This window comes from Symphalangus syndactylus, chromosome 12, assembly GCF_028878055.3.
Source record: "Symphalangus syndactylus isolate Jambi chromosome 12, NHGRI_mSymSyn1-v2.1_pri, whole genome shotgun sequence".
NCBI classification, from domain to species: Eukaryota; Metazoa; Chordata; class Mammalia; order Primates; family Hylobatidae; genus Symphalangus; species Symphalangus syndactylus.
The window spans coordinates 52,531,506-52,555,961 of NC_072441.2; the positions used below are offsets into that span (position 1 = coordinate 52,531,506).

General features: G+C 38.9%; 2 protein-coding genes across 3 annotated transcripts in view; one reads left to right on the forward strand and one right to left on the reverse strand.

Moving 5' to 3' along the window:
* Window positions 1-7,586, reverse strand: part of PLPPR5 (phospholipid phosphatase related 5) — a 112,089-nt gene extending 104,503 nt beyond the window's left edge. The window contains exon 1 of one of the 2 annotated variants that reach the window (XM_063624345.1): window positions 6,326-7,586. In XM_063624345.1, the coding sequence (XP_063480415.1) occupies window positions 6,326-7,408 (1,083 nt within the window). In that variant the 5' untranslated portion in view covers window positions 7,409-7,586. The remainder of the gene's footprint in view (window positions 1-6,325) is intronic. The other variant, XM_063624344.1, reaches the window with a different exon arrangement.
* Window positions 7,587-10,107: 2,521 nt separating this feature from the next.
* Window positions 10,108-10,432, forward strand: LOC134734638 (large ribosomal subunit protein uL18-like). The gene has a single exon (XM_063628012.1). The coding sequence runs from the start codon at window positions 10,123-10,125 to the stop codon at window positions 10,387-10,389; it is 267 nt and encodes an 88-aa protein (XP_063484082.1). The 5' UTR covers window positions 10,108-10,122; the 3' UTR covers window positions 10,390-10,432.
* The last annotated feature ends 14,024 nt before the right edge of the window (window positions 10,433-24,456 follow it).

A 24,456-nucleotide genomic window follows, 5' to 3' on the forward strand; every position in this document is an offset into this window, starting at 1 on the left:
AAAGGGAAAAAGAAAGGGAGGGAAACAGGAAAGAAGGGAGAAAATAAATGAGTATGAGTGAAAGTATCTAAGTGAAGCAAAATCCTAAGAGACACAAGAAGGAGTCTAAACAGACCCACATATCCCCAAAGAGTAGTTCTTAACTTTTGGGGGATTTTGGATCTATCCGACAATCTATTAAAAGCACAGAGGCTCTTACTAAAGAAACTGCATATGTACATACATACATGCAATATTTTACACACAATTTCCTTGCAATCACTGCACCCCCAAATCTAGTGCCAGGTCTCATTTTAAGAAACATGCCTTAGAAACAGAAGTACCTCCACCTCTCCATATACCACGGTTTGCAGATCTAGAACCAGAGGGTGGTTCCACATAAATGTGGTGCTTGTAGCACTGTAGTAGTGTGTGCTACTGAGATGAGACGCATGCCTTTAAATCAAAACAATAGAAATATCTTTGAATCCCTTCTGCTGCCACCTACTCCTCTACAACATTTCCAAGCTTAATAGGAAACAAACGATTTCCTACACCACCCATTGAAATCATCATCTACAATAGAACACGAAGTTTTCCATCAAAGCAGGAAAATTGAAATCGAGGATAAAAGGTTTGAGAAAATTTTGACTCCTGGTATTGAATTACTATGAGTAAAATCTTTAAAGACTAATTAACATGTTAGGATAAAAGTATATAACAAAAAATGAAATGCACAGCCTTTGGTGATTCTGCCATTGCCATCATGGGACTCCAGATTGGTCATCTAATCTCTTCCAAATCTCTTCCAAATAAATTTGTTGTGAAATTGATTACATTAATGAATTTAAATAATTAGAGTCTGACATACAGTAATCTCACTAAACTTCCATTTCTCATTTATAAAATAAATATATTTAATGTTAGTCCCCAATATGTTTAAGGAAAGTACTATCCTGGGGAGTATTAAATGGAGCAATGTGTTAAATGCACCTAACACAGTGGCTGGTGTGTAAGAAATGCATGACCAATTTTAGCTAATGTTAGCCCACTTGGACAAACAGAGGAGTCACCAAAGATAGGAATCATTAATTTCATTCTAAGAACTGAATTCTGCTTAAGTTTTGCTTTTCTTCCTATTCAGACTCCCAATTTGAGAAGGTCAGTAGACTAAACTAGGTGGTTTCTTTCCACATTTAATTTCTTACCGGCCTTGGAATACTTACTTACACATGTTAACCCATTTCATACTCAGTAATCCTGTGAGGCCAGTACTCATATTTACCTCAATTTTACAATAGAGAAAACAGAGGCACAGAGAGGCTAACTGGCTCAAATTCTCACAGCTGGAAAGTAGCAGATCTGGCCTTCAAACCAAGAAGGCTCCAGAGTCTGTGATCTTAACCTGTACACGTACTGAGTCTCCAAGAGGTGGGTGTTTTTATGTCCAGTTTATGAATGAGAACATTTTGACTGAGGTCACATGGCTAGTAAGTGGGAGAAACCAGGATAAGAATCCAGACACATCTGAAACCCATGTCTGTGCTTTTTCTCCTACACCACACCACAGGAATGTTCCAGGAATGGGGATGGGCAGTGATGCCCAAGGCAGGGTTTGGGGGAAAAGAGGTCTATGGGAAAGCTTTAGGCACGTTGATCCAGTGGGGAGCTCTAGGTATGAGATGACTTTCTATCATCTATCTTCACCACATACAATGACGCCAGCACCCTTGGGATAGCAGCAGTAGCTACATTTCTCAAATCTGAGTCTCCAGGTCCAGAGGGAGCTTCCTGGAGTGGCAGATATAAATAATCTGAGATGGAGCTTAACGTTCAAACCTGCCATGCTCAGTGTCAGGGGCTGCCTTGGTTGGTGCTGGTTTTCTTTATGTTTATTCTAGCTTTGTGAAGATGGTGATCTAGCTTCATCTCCTTTAAATCATCTATGTTGCTCAGAGATCTGAGGAACAATAGCTGCTAGTGGCCACTGTATCCAAATTTGGGGAGCAGAAACTACTGTCATCACCAGTTCTTTTCATCAATGAACACCAAGGATCACTAACTAAACCTCTAACTGTACATGCAATGTCCAGTGCTCTGGCAAATGCCATACAGAACAAACTGAACGGTACCTATTTTCAAAGAGTTTATAAACTATATCATCTGTGTAAATAAGCCCAAATTACAGGTGTTTTCTGAAAATGCAATTGAAATAATATTAGACAATGCAAAATAAACTTGGAGATGAGAGTTTGAAATTATGTATTTTGATAACATTAGAGTTCTATACACTACTACCTAAAAAAAAAATGTCCTAAAACACCACCCATCAAACTTTATCTCTGATAAATTCCTACGAAATTGAGAGAATCTCTCAGCCTGGCATGGCATTTCAGGTCTTATCAATGTGAGCCCAGCCTTCACCTTCAGATGTATACACCATTTTCCCCACACACCACTCTTAGAAACAAACAAACCGTAGCCTCCATTTGCTGCCTCCACGGGGTTGTTCACGGAGCTGTTCACGGAGTGATGTCCTAACTCAGATTCCATTTCAGCCCCTGTCAAGACACATCTTAAATACCATCTTCTCCATGAAGCCTTTCCTCATGTCTCCAAACAAAAGTGATCTATCTCATCCTCTTCTGAACCACTAGAGGTCTTTGTGGAATATACAGATGCATGTATATGCATATATACATACATATGTATAACTTCTGTCATAATGACTTATATTATGATCTGTGGTATGTTTATCTAATTTCACAAATTAGACTAAATGCCTTAGGATCAGTTACAATGGTTTACTTCTGAAGTTGCCTTTATAACCTCTACTCAGCCAGATATAATGCTTAGAACACAGGAATTCAATAAATTTTACTGAATTATTATTTTCTTAATAACAATAATGTTAATGATGTAGTGAACTCTTATGGAGTATCAACTATGGGCCAAAGATGACATTTACATATTATAACTAATTTGATATTCAAAACCATGTCACTAAGGGAATTGAGGCTTAAGGAGCTTAAATACATTGTTCAAGGTTACACAGCAAGTAGAGTTCCCAACTCGTTTTTTTTTTTTTTTTTTGAGACAGAGTCTTGCACTGTCACCCAGGCTGGAGTGCAGTGGCGTGATCTCGGCTCACTGCAAGCTCCACCTTCTGGGTTCATGCCATTCTCCTGCCTCAGCCTCCCGAGTAGCTGGGACTACAGGTGCCCGCCACCACGCCCGGCTAATTTTTTGTACTTTTTATGAGAGACGGGGTTTCACCGTATTAGCCAGGATGGTCTCGATCTCCTGACCTCGTGATCCAACCGCCTCAGCCTCCCAAAGAGCTGAGATTATAGGCGTGAGCCACTGCAACCGGCCCCCAACTCTTAACAATGCAGCAGAGTGTACTTCGGATTTAAATCCAAATGTACTAGACTCGAAACCTGGGCCCTATCACTATATAAAAGTGATAAAATTCAAAATATATATTGTTTTTAATTTTTACATAAATGAATTTAGCAAGTGTGAAACAAATCTGTAGATTGTGGTAGTGAGAACGACTTTTCAAAATTACCCTCAAGAACTAGAAATGAGTTTGAAAGTTAAAGATATATATATATATATATATATATATATATATATATGAACATTTATTACTACAGGACAAAAAATGTAAAAGAGAATTTTTGAGGCATTTATTTAGAAGAACGATTCATGAGCAAATTGAATTTTCATCCTGTAATAGAAAAACCACACCTGAGAGTATGATCGAGTAAGGGGGAGAATTCTGGGTGTAACATTCTTAGCCTTGGTCCTTGGAGAAGATACTTAATCTTTCTAAGCCGTCATGTTCCCAAATGTTAGATAAGAATAATAATTATTGCTTTCAGAGATAATGCAAATATCAGAAGGATATAAGGTATGTAGAAAGTTTATTAGAGTATACAGAAGAAAGTAATAACAAATGATGGGTACTGTTAATATTATTATTATTATTTTGATGCCCAAGTGAGCATGCTAACCCAGTGTTCTTGAGAGGAGTGGAGAGGCAGAGCTGCCCCTACTGCTCCCAGCTCCTCACATGGTGACAGAGTGCACCATTCCTAGAAGCAGAAGGGAAAACAAATGCCAGCAGCACAGCTATCCTCCAAAACCTACCACTTCCTTCTCTTCTAAATTGATTCCCAAACCCATTCTCTTGTACCTAAAAGAACTAAAGCCAAAACATAGAAATCAAGGTGGATTCTGACTTCAGAAAAATCTATCCACTTATATTCTCAATGCCTGCCTGACCAGCCAGCTTCCACCTTCTTTCAGAGAACAAGCTCTTTGGAAGCAGTGGAAGTCACATGGCATTCAGGCATCAGTCCTATAGGCATACAAATGCCATACCCACCTTTTTTTGTTTGTTTTCAGATACTCCTTATTATCTGAACCACACTTTCTTCAAATACTAATTGGAGATAATATCTCCTGAAAGAGCTGCTCTGAGAAATATACGTGACTATGACTATTCGGTACCCAAAATAGAGTAGGCACTAAATAGTGACTAATTCATTCTTTTTTCTCCGTCCTACATTCCCCCTAAGTGCAGAATCATCCAAATCTTTGGGCGAGTGTGTTCTTGTCTCTAACTAGCACCTGCCACCATGATTGGATGGTTAGGACTGAAAAGTGCTATCTTATTTAAATAAGACATAGAATGGTAATTAAAGGATGAGTTACAGACATTATTGATTACAGCTATGACCAAACCTATGAGCTGAAAGTGACAGGCTCTTTCCTTTTTCTTTAAAACAATCCTTGAAAAATATCTGAGCTATTTAGTCTCCTGGAAAAAATGTACATGGGAAACCCCGATGTCCAGAAAGCAAAAAGGGCCCCAAAAAATCGACCAATTTTTTTTCTCTGCTTGTCAAATGGAGAAAAGAGAACACAAACATGAAGGCTGGATTTGGGGCTTCTAACAAATTTTAAGAACTTATTTTACATATATATATATGCAAAACATTATCTGGGGCAAGGTCTAAAACATTTCAAACCATTATGATAGAGGCAATTTGAAGTCAACTATCACAGGACATGTGATAAAGTTACTTTAAGGTTATCAAGAAATTCCTTGATTTGTTCATTGAATTCTATTTTGTGTGTTAGGAACTTTTCATTATTTTACAAATTAGTAAGTCATTGCTCCTAAAATAAAAAAAAAGATGAATATCCAAACCTAATGGATTCAACAGACATTCTTAACATTCAATTTACACATTTAGCTACTGAAAATAAAACTTCATTTTTCCTTTCCCCTTCATTTTCTTATTTCCTGTTTGTTATCTGTTGAGGGAGAGAGAGAGCGCGCATCACAGGAAGGGAACCTCCAATACTTTGTCAATATTAAAGGAACCATAAAATACCAGGTTTTCTAAAGAAACGCCAACAATTCTCCTAAGAACAAATATGCAGCATATTCACATATGTAAATTACTATAATAAAATTAATATTATGTGTAACTTATCCCAATAATTTCATATGTATATATGTGACGTGTGTATATATATATATATATATATATGCGTGTATCTGTATAGTCATTCTTTCTCTCACACACACATAGACTCAATAAATCCAAAAGGCATGCTCTGTGAGGTCCTAAGAGAAAAGGACTTAAACTGCCCAGGGAGCGGAGCAGCCTTTAAATAAATCTGAAGTGCTCTTGCAATTGAGGTACAGCTCCTGCTTTTCAGCAAAGCACTGGTGCTGAGGCCTCTTCATTTAGAAATTCTCAAATTCTTTTTTCAGATATTTGTTCCCTGGTCAGCTTATTCCCATTGGCACTTTCATCTGAAAACGAGGGAGGTGGTGAAATAGAAATACGTGCCCCGACTCGGGAAGCGGGAGTCCCTTCCACACCCCAGCAATTGATCCCCTCTCTCCTCGCCGGCCCGCGCGCCGCTGCTCTTCTTCCAGGCGCAATCGAAGAGGAGGCAGTGAGCGAGTCAAGGCCACAGAGTGGATGCAATCAAGGTTCACCCCCAAAGCTCACCTCTTTTGCAACCCGGATCCCCACTCCTCACCACCTACGGCCCCTCTTCCCTTCCATCCCCGCCCCGTCACCCAACGCTGAAGCCACCGCGGGGCGTGCGGGGGTAGCGTGTGGGAAGAGCTGGGGGCTTCTTTTCGCACCCACCCCTCACGCGCCCTAGAATGTCCTCTGGGGAAGGGGCTGCCCATAACTTGGAGGAACTTAGAAGGCAAAACCTACTGTGCCGCAACCCTCCGAGGGGCCTCAACCCCGAAGGCGAGGGGCGAGATCAGGGAGTCGGCGGCGAGGGCGAGCGCCCCCGGGCTTACCACGAGCACTGGGACCCCGGCGGCCAGCGAGTAGAGGAGCACGGGGGGCACGGCGCTGCTGTCCTCCGGGCCCGGGTAGGGCTTGCGGTAGGCGCTGTCGTGGCAGAAGAAGCCCTGCACGTTCACGGTGAACGTGTCCGTATACTCGAAGTAGTACGCCAGCATCACCGTCCCTGCCATGATCACCATCTGGAAATAGAGCATGCTGCTGGTGAGCGCCGCGGGCAGCAGGGGCATGCACGCCTCCCGGGCCGGGCCGAGCCGAGCCGAGCCGAGCGGGCGGCCGACGCGGCGGGCCCCCTCCCCGGTCCGCCGAGGCAGCCACCGGGGGCGCGGCGGCGGGGGCGGCGGGAGGACGAGGCGCGGGAGGCGGGATGGAGCCGCTGGAGGAAGAGGCGGAGGCAGGTCCGGGCTTCGAGGCGCCGGCAGGCTGCAGAGGAGGCGGCTACCCCCGGACGAGCCCCCTCTCCCCTGCCCGCCCCCTGCCCGCCGCAAGCGCCGCCCGCCCCGGCGCGGGGTCGCGAGGGAGGGCGGGGAGTCCCGGGCGACGGGCAGCGGCCGCTGCGCCCCTGCACGAGACCATTCGAGAAGCAGCGGCGCTAGGTCAAGCCCCCAGGCTAGCCCGGAGGAGGCGCTGCGTGGGCGGACAGGGCGGCAGCAGGCGGGACAGCGGCACTTGTACCCCTCAGAGGGCGGACGCTGTGGGGCTGGAGAAGCTCCTCGCGGGGGTAAAATCAAAAAGGAGGGAGGGGAGGCAGTAGAGATGGAGCTTCCAGAAACTCTTCCTAGGCACCAGCTGAGAGGTTTAAGAAATCCGCACAACGCCCGGGAAAATGGTGCGTGGACGCGTCTTCGGAGCGCAAAGCCCACCAAGGCGCAAAGTGCCCATGCGGCGCCTAGAGTTTCAACCGGTGCGTCCAGCCTGCATCCCTCGAATTCCTTGACCCAGCCCGGGCCTGGAGCCTGGCGGTGGTTTCTAGGCGCTGTTAGAAAAATCTCAGCGAGGTTTCTTTGCCTCCTCTGCAGCCTCCTAGGGCTTTGTGTATCTATATATATGTATATATAAATAATAATAGAAATCATAGCCCAGTAGCTCCCGAAGCATCATCTCTTGTACAGCGGCCCCTTCCTGGATCCATGCATTCTCTTTCTCATCTCTTCAGTCTGTCTTTATTAGCTGCTTATGAGAGGAGGCATTGCAGATTCCAGGCACTGAGCGGTCCCAGCCACCAGGGTAGGAAAAAGGACTATTTGCCTCATCTCGTTATTTATTCCCTGAATTCCAGGGAACTGCAGGGATTCCTCAGGGGTCGGGATAAAGGAGAAGGAGACCAATGCTGGCTCACAGCACATGCATACAAAAATTCATACGTCCACGGCTATCCACGCCTATGCGTGAGTATGTAACTAACTGTGGAACTGCATATATGCAAGGAGCCCGTTCTGTCATGCCATGTGGGTCCCTGCTGCAAGCTTGGTCAGCAGACTCTCAAGGGGTCTTTCTTTGAACCTCAGGCTGACACTCCTCTACTCCAGTGAGCAGGTGAGGAAGCATGAATACAAGCAAGAGGAGGAAAATATTTTTAGAACCCTGCCCTGCTCATTAAAACCTGGAATCACCTTAGAAGGGTGCTAGAATGTTGGTTCATTGTAATAGGCTGTAGCTTGATGAATTTTAGAGGTGGGCCTTTATCATCAGGAAAAACAAAACAAAACACTGTTGGTTTAAAAATCTGTTGAAATTTGGCCAATGATTGGTAGTTTGGGGATGGGATAGTAATAGCAGTGTGAGTTTCTTTAATGTAGTATTATACATACCTCACCCTCCGCATTGTTATAAACATAATTCCACAACTAATTACTTAGATCTACAGGATAGACAACACTAAGCAATGTGTATAACAAGCAATTTTGGGCAGTGGGAGTACGCTGTTCCAAAATGGACATGAGCAGCTTATATTATGAAAATATAACTACTACAAAGATACATGTTTTAAGGCTTCATTAAGAAAATCATTCTAAGACTGTAAGGGTATTTAAACTGGTACTCTGGTTCTAAGTAGGAATCCCCCCAAACTATCTCATTCACTAAGGAATGCCCCTGAATGCCCCTGAAGTCTTGTTTATAGACATTTTTTCCAATTTTTGGAAGAATGATGTTAATTTTTAAGGGCAACTCATTTCTTCAGTGTAATGAAAGTGTGCATTATTTTCACAATTAAGACTCATTGTAATGCGTTGTTAGTGTGTATGGAGTGCCCAGCACAGTACATGCAACACAGCAGAGTCCTTGTCTGACCTGTTCACTGCTGTGTCCCCAGCATGAGCACTGCACTGTATTGCACATTATGGTTACTTAAGAAAAATTTGTCGAGTAAATAAATGAACTGACTCCTCTAAGAACAACGGGAAACTGTTTTCACATAGAAAATTTGTCAAGGGTTAAGGAGTCAGAATCCGGATAAACACAGCCCACATACTTCCATGTTCACACTGAAGTAAAAGGTGTAAGTTCAGCATAAGAGCAGTGACTCTGGTATTGCCTCAGTGCAAATGCTGGCTCTGCCACTTACCACCTCTGGAAGCCTGGGCATGATGCCTCGACTCTTTCTGCCTTAGTTTCATCACCAGTAAAATTGAGATAATACTAGTACCTGATTTACAAGGTGGCTGTAAGGATTAAATGATGCTAAGATTATTATGTCTGGCACAGTTTGTAAAATTTAATTTCTAGACATAAATGTATCTAACCTACCTTAAGTAACTCAGGGCATTTCAACAGCCATCACCGGTCACTTTCTTCTCATTTGATTGCTTACAGAATGATTCTGGTTGAACCCATATTTTTGTAAGTGTGCAAATATTTTTTATAGATTTGTGCACATTCTGTCTTCTTCAAATGCTATCTATCTCAAGAATAAGATATTATATTCCTTCAGAATTCTAATATCCCCCATTATTTGTCTGTTTTAGATGGTGAAAGAATGTTGTTGACTGATTCATGGTTGGCTAACCATCCAGTGATGAAATTCAAAGTTAATATTGAATCTTAACACGTTATAAGTATACCAGTATTAAATTCACCTTCCATGAATATTTGAGCAGACTAGATATTCACAGAAGTGGTTCAGGGTGGATAAAAGAGCATGAGTTATGTGCCCTTGGGCTAATTCCTTTACCTTCCTAAGCCTGAGCTTCTTCGGGGGCAAAATGAAGTAATTTTTTTAACGTTTGGGCTTATTTTGGCAATTAAACGAGAATATGTGAGCTACCTGGTCCAAAGTAGGCACTTATTTACATGTTTCTTCACTTTATTTTCTATTAAGTCCTTTAAGCTAATTCTTTTCCAAAATATATCTTTCCAACTGCAAAGAATCCCTTAGAATCCTGCCTCAACTTTTACTTAAGTTTCTGGCTCTTTCTAGATGAAAAACAGCACTACTGTTATTTAATCCTTTACAATCCTGCCTGAATCCTTAATTTCATTCTTAGGCACATCATTGTGCTTTCAAGTGTATTATAGCTGTCAGTCTTAGCAAAACACTGTCTTGTCCTTCAAACTGTCCCTATCTCAGCTGCTACCAACGTGAATAATCTAGATTAAAAATGTGGAATTTATAACTTTTATTTTCAAATTTCTCATAATTCATATTATAGTTAGATGTGCATGACTTAACCACTCCCACTCCCACCTTGTTTCTCCACCATAAAACATAAACCATGGTAAATGTTAAGACAAATCTTGGGAGAAACATTTATCAATTCCAACACCTCTCCTCTCTCCACCCCAATACTATATGCTCTTGGAAGAAGATGAAGATGCTTACAAGAAACAGTTCTCTCAATACATAAAGAACAGCATAACTCCAGACATGATGGAGGAGATGTATAAGAAAGCTCATGCTGCTGTACGAGAGAATCCAGTCTATGAAAAGAAGCCCAAGAAAGAAGTTAAAAAGAAGAGGTGGAACCGTCCCAAAATGTCCCTTGCTCAGAAGAAGGATCGGGTAGCTCAAAAGAAGGCAAGCTTCCTCAGAGCTCAGGAGCGGGCTGCTGAGAGCTAAACCAAACAATTTCCTATGATTATTTTTCAGATATAGACAATAAACTTATGAACAGCAACTAAAAAAAAAAAAAAACTAGTAAGGTGCTCAACTAGCATGGGAAGATACAGTCCTCGTCCATATGGTTTATAACTCTTCTTTCACAGACAGAAGATGGATGTACAAAAAGTCAAGGTGGAGGGGACCCCTATCTTGGTAGGAAGTACAAGGACAAACTGAATAGTCCTTGAATGGGCGAGCATTGAATATTTGTGGATGGCTTAGATAAGTGAGTGTATTCTTCCTATTTAACTTCGAAAAACCTAAGGTGTCTGCTACAAGAGTACAGTACATCTGTACCTGGCTCCTCAAGATTATTATCAATTGGGTACTATACAACAAATCTTTTATTGTTGAGAGAGCTAGATTGAGATTTTCCTCTAAGGGCCAAGGATTTGACCTTCATTGGTTTATAGACATAATGTTGTTGGCAAAGACATACCTGAGCATTTCCAAAAAAAAGTACAGAATGTTAAATGTTGATTTCCGTGTGTTTCGGGTAAATAGTACATAAGCCAAGCCATTTTCCTGAAATGTTCTCATTCCATATGCAAAAACAGAGAAAAAAATTATAGCTGAGATGGTGGAATATGAAGGATTGAGACAGTTTTACATAAGACAAACTAGGGAAGCATCTCCAAAAGAATAGATTTCTCCTTTAAACAACAACAACAACAACAACAAAACCTATATTCATAATGTCAGACCTAAGCTAGAGATAGTTAAGGAGATTCAAGGGTGCACAAAGTTAGATGAGTATGAACTAATGAGGAACTTTAAATATTAACATATAGATTGGTGGAAGATCTCATGAGGGAAAATTTGGAAAGATATTTTTAATAGACCAGGTAACTGCTTTCAGAATAAGTAAGAGTATCTAGTATTTTATTCTAAAATTATTTAAGAGCCTACACAAGGCAGTATCTAGCAGCTTATTATTGGACTGAATCTGGAGAATGAACAAATACATTAGTCTACTAACTCCCAGACTACTTGATATGAGGAATGCCCTTGAAGCTTGAATAAGAGAAATAAGATGTAGAATCTGGTTAACTCAAGAAATGTGTGCTTAAAGACATTCACGTAAATTCAAAGATACAAAATTCTGAAAGGCAAATTTGAAAAGATAGAAACAGTTGGGATTACACCCTTGACCTCTTCATATTGACATCATACGGTACTATATCCTCACAAAATGATTTCCAGTGCTTAATTTAGGTCGTAGCTGCTTTCTTAAGCAAACAGGAAGAAAAATGGCTAGGGTAGTCATTGGAGTGTCTGTCTTTGAGTTTCCAGTTGTTATGGGATATTTATCTCAAAGGCCAGATGCATCTGACCTGGACAAGTAGTACTTATCTTGATGTTGGGACCACTGAGATGTCTTTAAAATGCCTTACTCTGCGACTGTATTATAGCTTATTCTGTTCTACATGTCCAGTATTTTAAGTTTTCACTTTTAACACAGTTATCACAAACAGAACATATATTTTATTAGATAATCTAGTTATATTTCACTGAAGGTACAGATGTGAAATTAATGGACCAGGTGAAAAGAGCTAAAATAACATAAAATATTAAGGCTGGAAAAGAAATGAAATACTTAACTAATATGTAAGGGGACACTCCTATGTGAACATAACATTTTTAAATTATTAAGTTAGCAAAAGTTAATTGGAACATGCTGATAATGTTTACTGTGTAAACCTGGCAATTACTTAGTCTCTCTGAGTCTCAGTTTGCTCATCTCTAAAATTGGGTGAATGAATCTTAACTATGCAAAGATGTTGAAAGGCTTATATTTATAAAATGCTTCATAAATAGTAAAGCATTGGGAAAATCTGCATTAGAAAATATGTGATAAGGAAAAGAGAATGCCTAAGTAGGTCCTGGGTTTTCTTCCCATCACTGGGTTCCAACCCACAAAAACTCAGATTCATCACTGCCTGGTCTGTTTTCACATCTGTGAATATTGGATTGTTTACTGTATGTTTTAATCATAAAAATACACATTGTTAAGTATAAATCCATGAGTCTATAAAATCAGAGGACGTTTCAAAATATTCAAATTCCCTGAGAGTAACTTTAAACAATTACTAAGAAAAGTACATAAGAGTGTGTCAGTGAAATATGGTGGTTAAATGCAAGGATTGGGGATTCAACAGATCAGAGTTTGTATCTTCGCGCTGTAGAATCATGATTGTGGGGCTTGACCAGGTCATTTCAGTTTCTCAGTGTCTACAGTATCCTAAAATGAGGATAATGTTTCCTACTTCACCGAAATGCCATACAGAGCCTAGGCCATTCATGATAGCCACTGATCATTACCGTGATTGTTATTCATCACCTACACTGGTATAATTCTGCCACTGCTGGATCAGCAAAACTTTCATTGATCCATTTGGAATTGTGGCAGCATTCCTGCAGAAGTGTTTTTGTAACTTCATGTTTCTTGAAGACACTTGAAAGTCATTATTTGTGTTATGATAAATGAGGACCACTCTAAACTAAATCACAAGTCCTGTTAATACTTTAAGAAACAAAGGTTCTTTAGCACTGATACAGAACACATGGGGCACCTGAGCTGATGACAGCTGTAGGTTCTTTGTCAAAGCTACAGACTATGAATGCTAATCAGCATTTGCCTGGTTGTCCTTCAGTGTCCTGTACTAGGTAAATGACTGAAATAAAAATATGGCAGAAACTAGGCACTCAAAATCATTCTTTATGTTAATACTTGGACCATAATCAACTATTAATTTTCATCTTTAAAAATTGGGATCATGAGCAGATGAACAAATCAAGGTTCATAATCTTGATTAATGAAAACCTGATTTATTCATAACTGGACCCTCTGCCACACTGGAAGCCTCAATTAAATGGAGAACATTTAATAGTATTCTACACACCATTTTTTGAAAGAGAAGTAAACCAAAACTAATGCTGATACACCTCTTCAGTAAAGTGGAGATGGTTGTGAGGATCAGAAATTTGTGAGTAAAATAGCAACCCCCCCTTCTGACGTATAGCAGTCACTAAATAGTCTTCTTGTCGTTTCAAAAAAAAAAAACAAACAAACATATTTCAGGCACTTTTTTACAAAATGTCCAGAGTTTACCCTGCCATCAGCACTTAAAAAATTCAATCTTCTACATCTTGTTCTGCTACAGTAATGAACAGTAAGAACTGAGCATTAAAATAATGATCCGTGTGTGAGATCATCAAAGATAAATGCAGTATATTCAGCATGTTTTGATGACTAATTTAAGAGTTCTGACAAAAAAAGAGGGTTTCTATTAATAAAAGCTGTAGTTCCCCAGGATACCCTCTTTTATGAGACTTTTATGAAGTTAATTGAGTTTTTACTATTCATGTTCTTCTATCTTTATTAGAGATCTATATAAGCCTAAAGATGTATTAAAGCAAGTCATCAGTGACTAAAAAAACAAGTGGAAATATTTTGTACTTATCCATTAATTAAACATGTAAAGCATCATTACACATTAAAGCATTGGTTATAATGGTTGATTGATACAATGGAATGTCTTTAGAAATACTGATACAATAACAGTGATACTCAGAAAAGTAAACAAAACAATATTCACAGTGATATGCTTCTCTTCCAAATATTTCCCCCAACTTTCTTTCAAAATGATTTTGTTTAATTTCACAGTGGTATAGTATATAAATACTTATTATTAATTATTATTATTTTGGGACAGAGTCTTGCTCTGTAACCCAGGCTGGAGTGTAGTGGTGTGATCATGGCTCACTGCAGACTTGACCTCCTGGGCCCAAGCCGTCTTCCTACTTCTGCCTCCTGAGTAGCTAGTAGCAGGTGTGCACCATTATGCCTGGCTTATTTTTTGACTTTTTTGTAGAGAGGACATCTCACTATGTTGCCCAGGCTGTTCTTGAGCTCCTGAGTTCAAGCTATCCTCCTGCCTTGGCCTCCCAAAGTGCTAGGATTACAAGTGTGAGGCACTGCACCTGGTGTAAATAATTATATCTATATATATTTTTTTGAGATGGAGTTTTGCTCTTATTGCCCAGGATGGAGTGCAGTGGTGTGATCTTGGCTCACTGCAACCCCCACCTCCTGGGTTCAAGTGATTCTCCTGCCTCAGCCCCCTGAGTACCTGGGATTACAGGCGCACACCACCATGCCCAGCTAATTTTTTTTTTTTTTGTATTTTTTAGTAGAGATGGGTTTCACCAGGTTGGCCAGGCTGGTCTTGAACTCCTGATCTCAGGTGATCCTCCCACCTCAGCCTCCCTAAGTGCTGGGATTACAGGCGTGAGCCACCGCACCCAGCCAATAATTATATTTTTAAAGTTAAATTTTTCCATGACTTAGTATCTTCCAATTCAACAATTAAGACATTATTTTCTTTCCTTAATGAAAATTCTATTCCTTGCTTATAGCTGTAAACTCTTGGGGAAAATATAGCCTCATAATTTGGTAATCCATTCAAGTGTGATGAAATTTAGGGCAGGGTTTTCACCATCACCAAAATAGCGTTCTGAAAATCGGCTGAAATTTTTTTGGAAAAATGCCCTTCAGACAATTGCAATTCGTCCACCTTTTCATTCTTCATGACAGAATACCTCATTCAAAGCAGATGATTAGGAAACTAGACAGAGCATGAAGGAAGGTCTGTTTTTCCTAAGTCTGTTATCATTCTCAAAGACAAGAAGAGCCAGAAGCGAACCTTGGATTGAGCTACAATTTGAATCCCGTTCATCTTAAACAAAGAAACCAGTCCCAAAGTAATTAACTAATTGTCTGAGTTCATGTAACTACAGAGCAAGGAAGAGAACCTCTTGGTTTTCTAATTTCCAGTTTACTTTATTACTGTTATTATTTTCAGCAAGACAAAGTCATGTTTTTATCATAATCAAGTAGCTTAGTTCTTTGGACTGAGTGTATCTGTATCTATTATATTTAACTCTATCTAAATGACTTTTTATGAGAAAGGATTCCAAGCATGTCCTATATCTAGGTTCTCTGAATCTTAGTCCAGGTGTTCTTGTACTGTAAAATATTGCTTCTTGGCCAGGTGAAGTGCCTCACACCTAAAGTCCCAGCACTTTGGGAGGCAGAGGAAGAAGGATCACTTCAGCCCAGGAGTTTGATACCATCCTGGGCAACATAACATGACCTCGTTTCTACAGGAAAAAAAAAAAAAAAACTAGCTGAGCATGGAATTGTGTGTCTATAGTCTCAGGTACTCTGGAGGCTGAGGCGGGAGGATCGCTTGAGCCCCAGGAGGTTGAATGCAGTGAGCCATAATCGTGCCACTGCATCCCAGCCTGGGTGACAGAGTGAGATACTGTCTCAAAAAAAAAAAAAAACAAACTTCTTTATGTATCTACCTGATTAATATAAATGTTAAGGAATAGAAGTTTATGTGGGAAATTTCAGTTTGCATAATGGGTCTAACAACAATGTGTGTTTTTGGCTGAGAGAAATAAATGAGAGAGCATATACAAATATACTTTGTAACTTGTGTTGCAAAGGGATCTGCCACAGGTGTATTTGCAGTTTCACTTTTAAGCCCTGTTAACTTTTAGGAAATAAGTCGCTAATGGTGGCATGTCAGGGATGTGGCAAAGTGGATTTGGGGCAAAGTGGACAAAATACATGATAAGCACAGGACTTCCGTGTGCTGTTACAGCATGCAATACAGAGACCTCAGGAAATTTCAAGCTTGAGTCTGCAGACTTTTAAACCCGACATATTTGTAATTCTACAGGAGCATAAAATTACTCTTTTGGAAATAGAAATGGAAGTTGCTCTTGAGTGACACAGAGTTTTCATTTTGGTGTTCAGTGGACCTGCAGATGAGGCTGTAGGTTTGAAGAGTAGGTGCCCCTATATCCCTTTAATATTTGATAATCTGTCTTGGTTACTAACCAGGAGATTAGAGGAGAATTGGGTGTAGACACCTGTATCAGGGTCTCCTCGAGCTGCCATAACAAAATAACAACAGACTGTAAACAACATAAATTTATTCTCTCATATTTGTGAACATTGGGCGTCCAAGACAAAGACACCCATCAGGATTGGTTTCTGGTGAGGCCTCTCTTTCTGGCTTGTGGATGGCTGCCTTCTTGCCCTGTCCTCACATGGCCTTTCCCTCTGTGTGTGCACAGAGAGACATTGATTTCTGGTGTTGTTGCTTCTTATAAGGACACAAGTCGAACCTGATTAGGGCCCCACCCTTATTACTTCATTTAACCTTAATTACCTCCTTAAAAACCCTGTCTCCAAACACCATTACATTGGAAGTTATGTCTTCAACACATGAATTAAGGGGGATACAATTTAATTTATAACAGCTCCCGGAGTAGCTTAGACTCTACTTGGGAGGGTGTTACACACTAAATTCTACTTAGAAGGACCCACAGCTCTCCTAAGTCAACATCTTGGGATGTTTTATTAGGTTGAATCATGTGAAGTTGCCATTTCTTTAGGTGAAAAAGACTTGCTCACTGACAACTTTAATTGCATCAGTCTATACAAGGTCATGTAGGTATGCTTTATTGCTGAACTATCTAGGTGATCTCATAAAGTATAACATTGAGAAATCTATCATATGTACTCATTTTTAATGATGTCATGCCTCCCAATCTGACAGATTTGAACTCTTTAAAGTTAAGTGTGAGACAACGTTAATTTTTATTACCTCATTATAAAAGTCAAAAAGCATGAGTTAAAACTGAATTAATGGCACATAACTCTAATGATTTATTTGGCAAAACGACTCCACTAAAACCTTCTTCAATGTGATTTTCATACTATAAATATTGATAATGAAAGTCACTCTTAATCACTTACATATAGCCAGAAGTAGGAAATGGCAAAATATGAGGAGTTTGGAATAAGCACACTCATATTTTTTATCTTTGGATTAGAAATTTAATTGCATCTTCTTGCTCATACTGATAAAGTCATATGCTATGCTTCAGGAATTGCAACAAGTCAATTACTGACAAGTGATGGGGTCCAGTATCAACTGAGATAAGGATGCTTAGAAATCAGCTTCATCAGAAGACTTTCCTAATGCTGTCTGGACCACCCAAGCCTTTTTTGCACTTAAGTTTTGCTTCCTTCTTTCCAGTTGGATATGACTGCATGAAAAGGAACAGATAAAATTTGCATAAATCACTTATCAGCATCAGATTACATGGTGTCACCAGTTCTGCTGGTTATATTTCAAACAGATTTACCAAATTCCTGGCCTCTAGGAACTCACTCCATAAGATAACCTTGTACTAGAAAGTCATGCAACCTAGTGTTTTGCACTTGTATAGAAACTTACTTGTTAAGAATTTATGATATGCAAAGATCTCTATTATGCATAGTACAATAGATTATCTCTGGTCTGTTAACAAAATCATTCATAAAAAAGTCAGTATTAAGAGTTTCCACACCTATAAATCAGGATGATAAAAATTTCTAAACATATATACCAGGCTACCTCAACTTTATGACAGATGGGAGGAAAAATAAACATGTTTGGCTATTTGCTATGTGACAGACACTTTACATGCTTTAATTTTATTTAATTATTTTGAAAACCCTATGAAATTAATATCATTACTCCCTGCTTTGCAAATTTTGAGCGTCAGAGTACTTTCCTACTTGCCCACAATTCCTAAGTAGCAGAATTGATGTTTGAATCGAGATCTGGCTAGTTCCCAAGGTATTTCTATTGCATCATACTGACAATTTTTAATATGTTATACCAATTCCAAAAAACCATTATATGTATTCAGCAATATATTTGAGTAAACAAGCTGTGATATATCCATATAATAGAATACTAATGAACAATAAAAGAAAAAATAACTCTGTAATTTGGATGAATCTCAAAGACATTATACTTCAGGAAGGAAGCCAATCTCAAAAGGTTATATACTGTACTGTTCTGTTTTTATATCATTCTTAAAAAGACACATCTGTAGTGGCAGAGAGCAAATCAGTGGTTCCCAGGGCTTTGGTGTGTCCATGAGAGAATATCACGAGGAAGTTCTCTGGATTGGTGGAACTGTCTTGCATCTTGGTTGTTATGGTGATGATCTGAACTATATGTGTATTACAATTTATAGACCTGTATGCCAAAAACATCAATGAAAAAATATCTGAAACGTGGAAAAAGAAGAAAGGATGACAATATACTAAAACTTCTACTATTTTTATAGTTTTATTTTTACACAGAAGGTGACATGTTTTGTGAGAGTCTTTAGTCCCATATGGACAGATACATATTCTGAGGTATCTGCATTTGGCAGATGATAAACATGATGCTTACGAATAATGGAGACTGACATGTAACAGTGTTTTGAAATTGGTATGTATGGTGTTTATCCTAAGGAGTATGGTGGACACCACAGACAACAAATCAATGCATTAAGAGTAGATCCCATCCAGTAGCTGGAGAGAACTTAGTCCTTAAATCCAATAGTTCCTTTGCAGGGTAGCCAGTGGGTGGCACGAATAGGCACCCTGTCTCAGTGATTAGAGAGACTGTACCAATTCCTGTGGAGAACTAGGGGACTACGAAAGAGGCATTGGAGGGGAACAAAACACATTTGTGTCAATCGAACCTAGAAAGTGGAGTTTGGCAGGAGGCTGGGGCTGGTGAGAGGGGAGAGTGCCAGAATTCAATCTGGCCATATCAGATAGTAGGTCACCCTCTGACCACATCCACTGACCATGTCCACTACCTAAATCTAACAGCTTATTCAGAATTAGCTTAGGAACTTGCATCTTTGAAGGTTAATGATGGAGGCTTGTGGGGAAGATCTGGCTCTTTAAATGGTTTACTTGTAGCTTCTTAGGATTATTGAACCTTCCCAAAGGTTCAGGAATGCTATTAAATGAGTTCATGTATGTGAAGAGTACTATAAACATTAGGGTACCACACAGGAGTTAGTTATTATTAACCTTGAAATTGGGAGACTGACTCAATGGAATATAATTAACTAAAGGATTAACATCTGTAAGGTAACCAAAATACCAAATGCTCAGTCTTTCAAATTTTTAAACATGCATTTCAGGTAAACATAATCCATATGTGCTTGTACCTTGTGTAAATATTCATACTGCGTATTAACAAACACATACAAATGAGTTGAAAATTATGAATTACCCAATAAAACCACAGCAGCCCATCTTGATTAGAAGATTACCCTTTCAGAAAAACCATTAAAATGCAAATATATTAAATAAATCAAATTTGGGGGGGTCGAATTTTCTGGGGACGTACAATCTTTTAGCAATATTGCATCTCCACGAAATTTCCATCTGAATTGTACTAATGATGTGCAGACTGAGAGTGCAATGAAAAAAAAATGTCTAAGACTATGGGCTTTAACTGTACCAGATGTTATATGTTCTGACAAATAAATCAAAAGGAGACGGATAAAAAAATCTTGGCACACTATATATATTTGCTAAGAGAGATATACTCTATAATAAGTAATTCACAGGAAAAATAAAAAAGTGTATATTATTTTTAATGAACACAATTCATGTGTACCAAAATATTAAGTATATTTACAGCATTATGCTAATATTTTTACGAGGCATACCGGGTAAAGGCCTGAGTTCTGTTTTAACAATGACTTTTTCAGGCAAAGCCCCTCTCCACCCAACTGATTCACAAGTGTTATATTCAGAGATGTATGTTCTGACAAAAAAATCAAAAGAAGATAGATAAATCTTTGCACACACTTTTTATATTTATGCTAGGAGAGATATACCCTATAGTAAGTAATTTACAGAGGAAATAAGTCATATATATTATTTTTGACTAACAATCACATGTATCAAAATATTAAGCATATTTACAATATGCCAATTTTTTTTTTACCAGGCATACTGTGTAAACGCCTGAGTTCTGTTTTAACAATGACTTTCTCAGGCAAAGCTCTGCTCCATTCAACTGATTCACAAGGGACACTGAGGAGGTCACCTTTGATGTATCTGTGGCTACCAGGCTTCTCAAATGAAAACTAAGATTTAGGCTGAGATAGTAAACAGCTGTTTGGTCATGATCAGTGTCTCGTTTTGCTGAATGCATAGTCTTATCCTTTTGAAGTCATCCAAGCAGGACTGTTTAAAGTCACTGTCTGAGATCACCCACTGGAGAGGAAGTCTGACAGACTCTCAAAACACTGGTTGTTGTTGTCTTGTTGTGTTCTGTGACTTCACCTTTTATAACCCTGACAGGGCTCCCAAACTTTGCAGCTCATTGAAATCGCCTGGGGAAACTTAAAACTCTTGCTGCCCAGGTCACACCCTATACCAGTTAAATCAGAATGTCTGTGGGTGGGAGCTAGGTAATCACAGTTTTTAATAATCCCCAGGTGATTTCAATATGTAGCAAAGTTTGGGAACCACTGCTTTATGGCCAATCTGATACAGAGTATAGTGCCTGACGCAGCCAGCACAGCACTTGTATTTGCAGTATAAATCAAAGAATCTAGCCTCAGGATAAAAAGCCTTCTAACTATTGCAACCTTCTAGTCCTGCACCCATTCTTGCCGTAATTTCCCCAACATTCACTCTCTCAGGTAATTTATGTACAAATGTTAAACCTCATTATATGTGGGTATTCAACTCAAAATATTAACACTACATTACTTTTAAAATATTGGATTACTAAAGATATATGCAATGATAAAAACCCATGTGAGTGAGAATGTGCTGAGATGAATATTTTCATGCACTATTTGTAGTACAGCCTTGTTGGAAAGCTATTAGGTGATAAGTGACAAAAACTGGCTCCTTGACCCAGTAAGTCTATATTTTTAAATCTGTCCTAAGAAAATAATTGGGACCTATGAAAAGAAATTATGGTTTAACCACATTATTTACATCATAATTAAATGGAAAAATTGTAATGTCCAGAAACAGAGCATGGTTGAATAAATTGTGGAATAGCAACTGAATAGTATATCATGAAGCAACTAAAAATATTACAAAAAACTTTTAAGAACACTGAATGAAAATCTTTTATAAGAATTAGAATTAGAGTTTTATTCTCTTTTACTTTTTCTCTATTTTCCAAAGCTTTCTTTAGAAAAAAAATCACATTCATAGTGGAAAAACATAACAAAATGATATTGCTAAGAAGGTCATATGAAGCCAAGATGATGGTGCCTAAAATAGGAAATAAATTGCATTTCGCAAGAGAAATATGCCTGTGAAAGGCCCAGTCTTGTTTAGCTCTGTCACAATTATACAAGTACTGTTGGGGTTTAGGGGCAGTGCCCTCACACAATGATCTGGATTGGTTAGGGAACATTTCACAGAGAAGGGAGGATTTGAGTGGAATCGTGAATATGTTTGAATTTTGGTAAGAGGAAGGATTTTGGCAGGAGTTTCAAAACCTCAAAACTTTGAACAAAGAAATGAAAGGCAGAAGTGAGATAGACGTGTTTGCAAGGCAAGTGGAAGATTGACTTAGCCAAACCAATCAGTGTTGGGAAGAAGTGGGAAATTATTTTCAACAAAGAGACTGAACCCAGATGCTAGCAAGCTTCAGCAGAACAGATCTAATAGTTTGGACTGTATCCTAAGAATAATGGGAAGCCAGCTAAACTTTTTGATCAGGAAACAGATAAGATTAAAACAGCACCCTGTGATGATTATGTGGACATTGGTGTGTATAGTAATTCACAAGGTGAAAGGATAGGAGGCACACATACAATCAATTGGGAAGCAAAGGCAGTGATCCAAAAATGCAAAAGTGATCTTCTGAAAATTCAATCTGATCAGGTTACCCGTTTGTTTAATCATGTCAGTAACTTTCTTTTATCTCAAAATAAAGAAAATATTTCTTGACATGTTATACAAGGCTCTACATGGCCTCTCCCTACCTCTCCAGCTTTCCGACTCTGTGCCATGTTCTCCCAAATCAGCACTTAGCTTCTTGTAACCTCTCTTCACCATGCTACCTCCAATTATAAGTCATCTGCACATGGGGAGTGTGACCTGGAGTGTTCCTCTCTGCTTTCTTTGTCTAATTAACTCCTACTCATACTTTACATTTCAACTTAAGTGTCACTTCCCAGATAAGTCATTTCCCACCTCCCTAATCTTCTGATTATAGGCTCACATAGCACTAAGTGTCTTTGAGGCATTGCAGTTGTCTATGTTGAGTCTATACATTTGTTTGGGCTACTATTTGATAACTCTTCATTCATTTTTCTAAGCCCCATGAAGGATGAATTGATGTACCTTTCTTTTGTATCTCCACTGCCTAAAAAATGTTCTGGCATTTGGTATGTCCTTAATCAATAGCTGTTAAATGAATGCATGACAAATAAAAAGTGGCATAGGATGCCAGAAGTACAAATTGGAGAGAAAGGAGAAACATGAGAGATGTTTTAAAAGAAGAACCAATAGAACAAAGAAGAGTGATGAATAAAAGATGATGCAAATGATGATTACTGGAGAGTCATAGTGCCGCTGACCAAAACAGAGGGGAGCATGGGGCAGGGGATGGAGAGAAAGAGAGTCGGCAGTTTCAATATTGGAAAGTTTAGACACACATAATGACTTAGAGATACAGACTTGGAAAGTATTTACATAAAGATGATGGTTAAAACCAATAAAAATGGAGAATATGGTTAAAACCAATAAAAATGGAGAATATCCCACACTGTGAATGTACACATAGCTTCATATTTCCTTGTGGAGAGACTTCTACTAGAGTAATACTCATGGTGTGTCTTCCTCATTTCTGCCCAAGTGGGAGCAATGACTTACCTAACTGGGAGTGACAGTGACATACATTGGTTCACGTTTGTTCCACTAGACGAATCTTATCTACTTAAAAGATGAAAGATCCAGAGATATGTCCCCTCTTTTTTGGGGGAGGCAGCAATTCTGGGTATATATGCCTGCCCCACAGATCTATGTTTCCTTGAGTAGTTTCTTTCAATCTCGGAGCTTGGACTAAGTGGGGAGGCAGACGATATTAACATTCCTGTTTAGTCATGGATCTAAAAGAAATAGTTACTATACCTTTGCTGATCTGCTATGTCTAATTTTGTAATTAGTTTAAAATTATTCAATAGGCCTGGTACAGTGGCTCATGCTTAAAATCCCAGCACTTTGGGAGGCCCTAGTGGGAGGATCTCTTGAGGCCAAGAGTTCAGGACCAGCCTGGGTAACATAACGATACCCTGTCTCTACAAAAAGTATTTTTGAAAAATTAATTGGGCATAGTGGTGCATACCTGTAACTCATGCCTGAAGATGAAAGGCAGGCCTAAAGTGTTCCACCTCCAGGACACGTCCTGCACTCCTTTGTCTTCGTTTACTACCCGTACCACCCCTTTTATTCCCTTTTCCTTTGGAAAAAATAGCAAGAATACACACACTTTTATTTTTATTTTTTAGCGGCTAAAATGTCTTATGAATGTGACTCCTTTTAAAAGAATCTTATATAAGAGCAACTAAAGTTATGCCAACTTCACCAATTGATCCAATGCCATGTTTTGAGACTGAACTAAGTCGTGGGGCACATCAAATCAACATAGCATGGGAAAAAGGCAAAGGAGAAAATTAATTTCACAATGTTTTTCATGTGGTCTAGCACTTGTCAGTGAAAATCAAGAATGTGTTATGTGCCCTACCTTTTTTTTTTGGTGAGAAAATGTTAAAATGTTTCAAATATGCAGTAAACAAAAGGCAAAAGCAATGTAATCATTGACAAGATTAGTTACATATAAAAACATTTTATTTATTAATGATAAAGTTATATGTAACTTTATCTGAAAATAAACACTATTTCCTCTTTATAATTTAGCTCTGTTATCAAAATCTTTCTTTTAGATCATAGAGTAAGTTACGTATTGGTTACATACAAAATCTTTATATTGAATAATGATTTTCTTCAAGTAATTTGAAGCACAGAAAAATAAACTACTAACAATGAACTTTCATTTGTTTTTATTTTTAAAAATAGGAAAATGGAGTTATAAAAGGATTAAGATAATTCAACAATTTCCC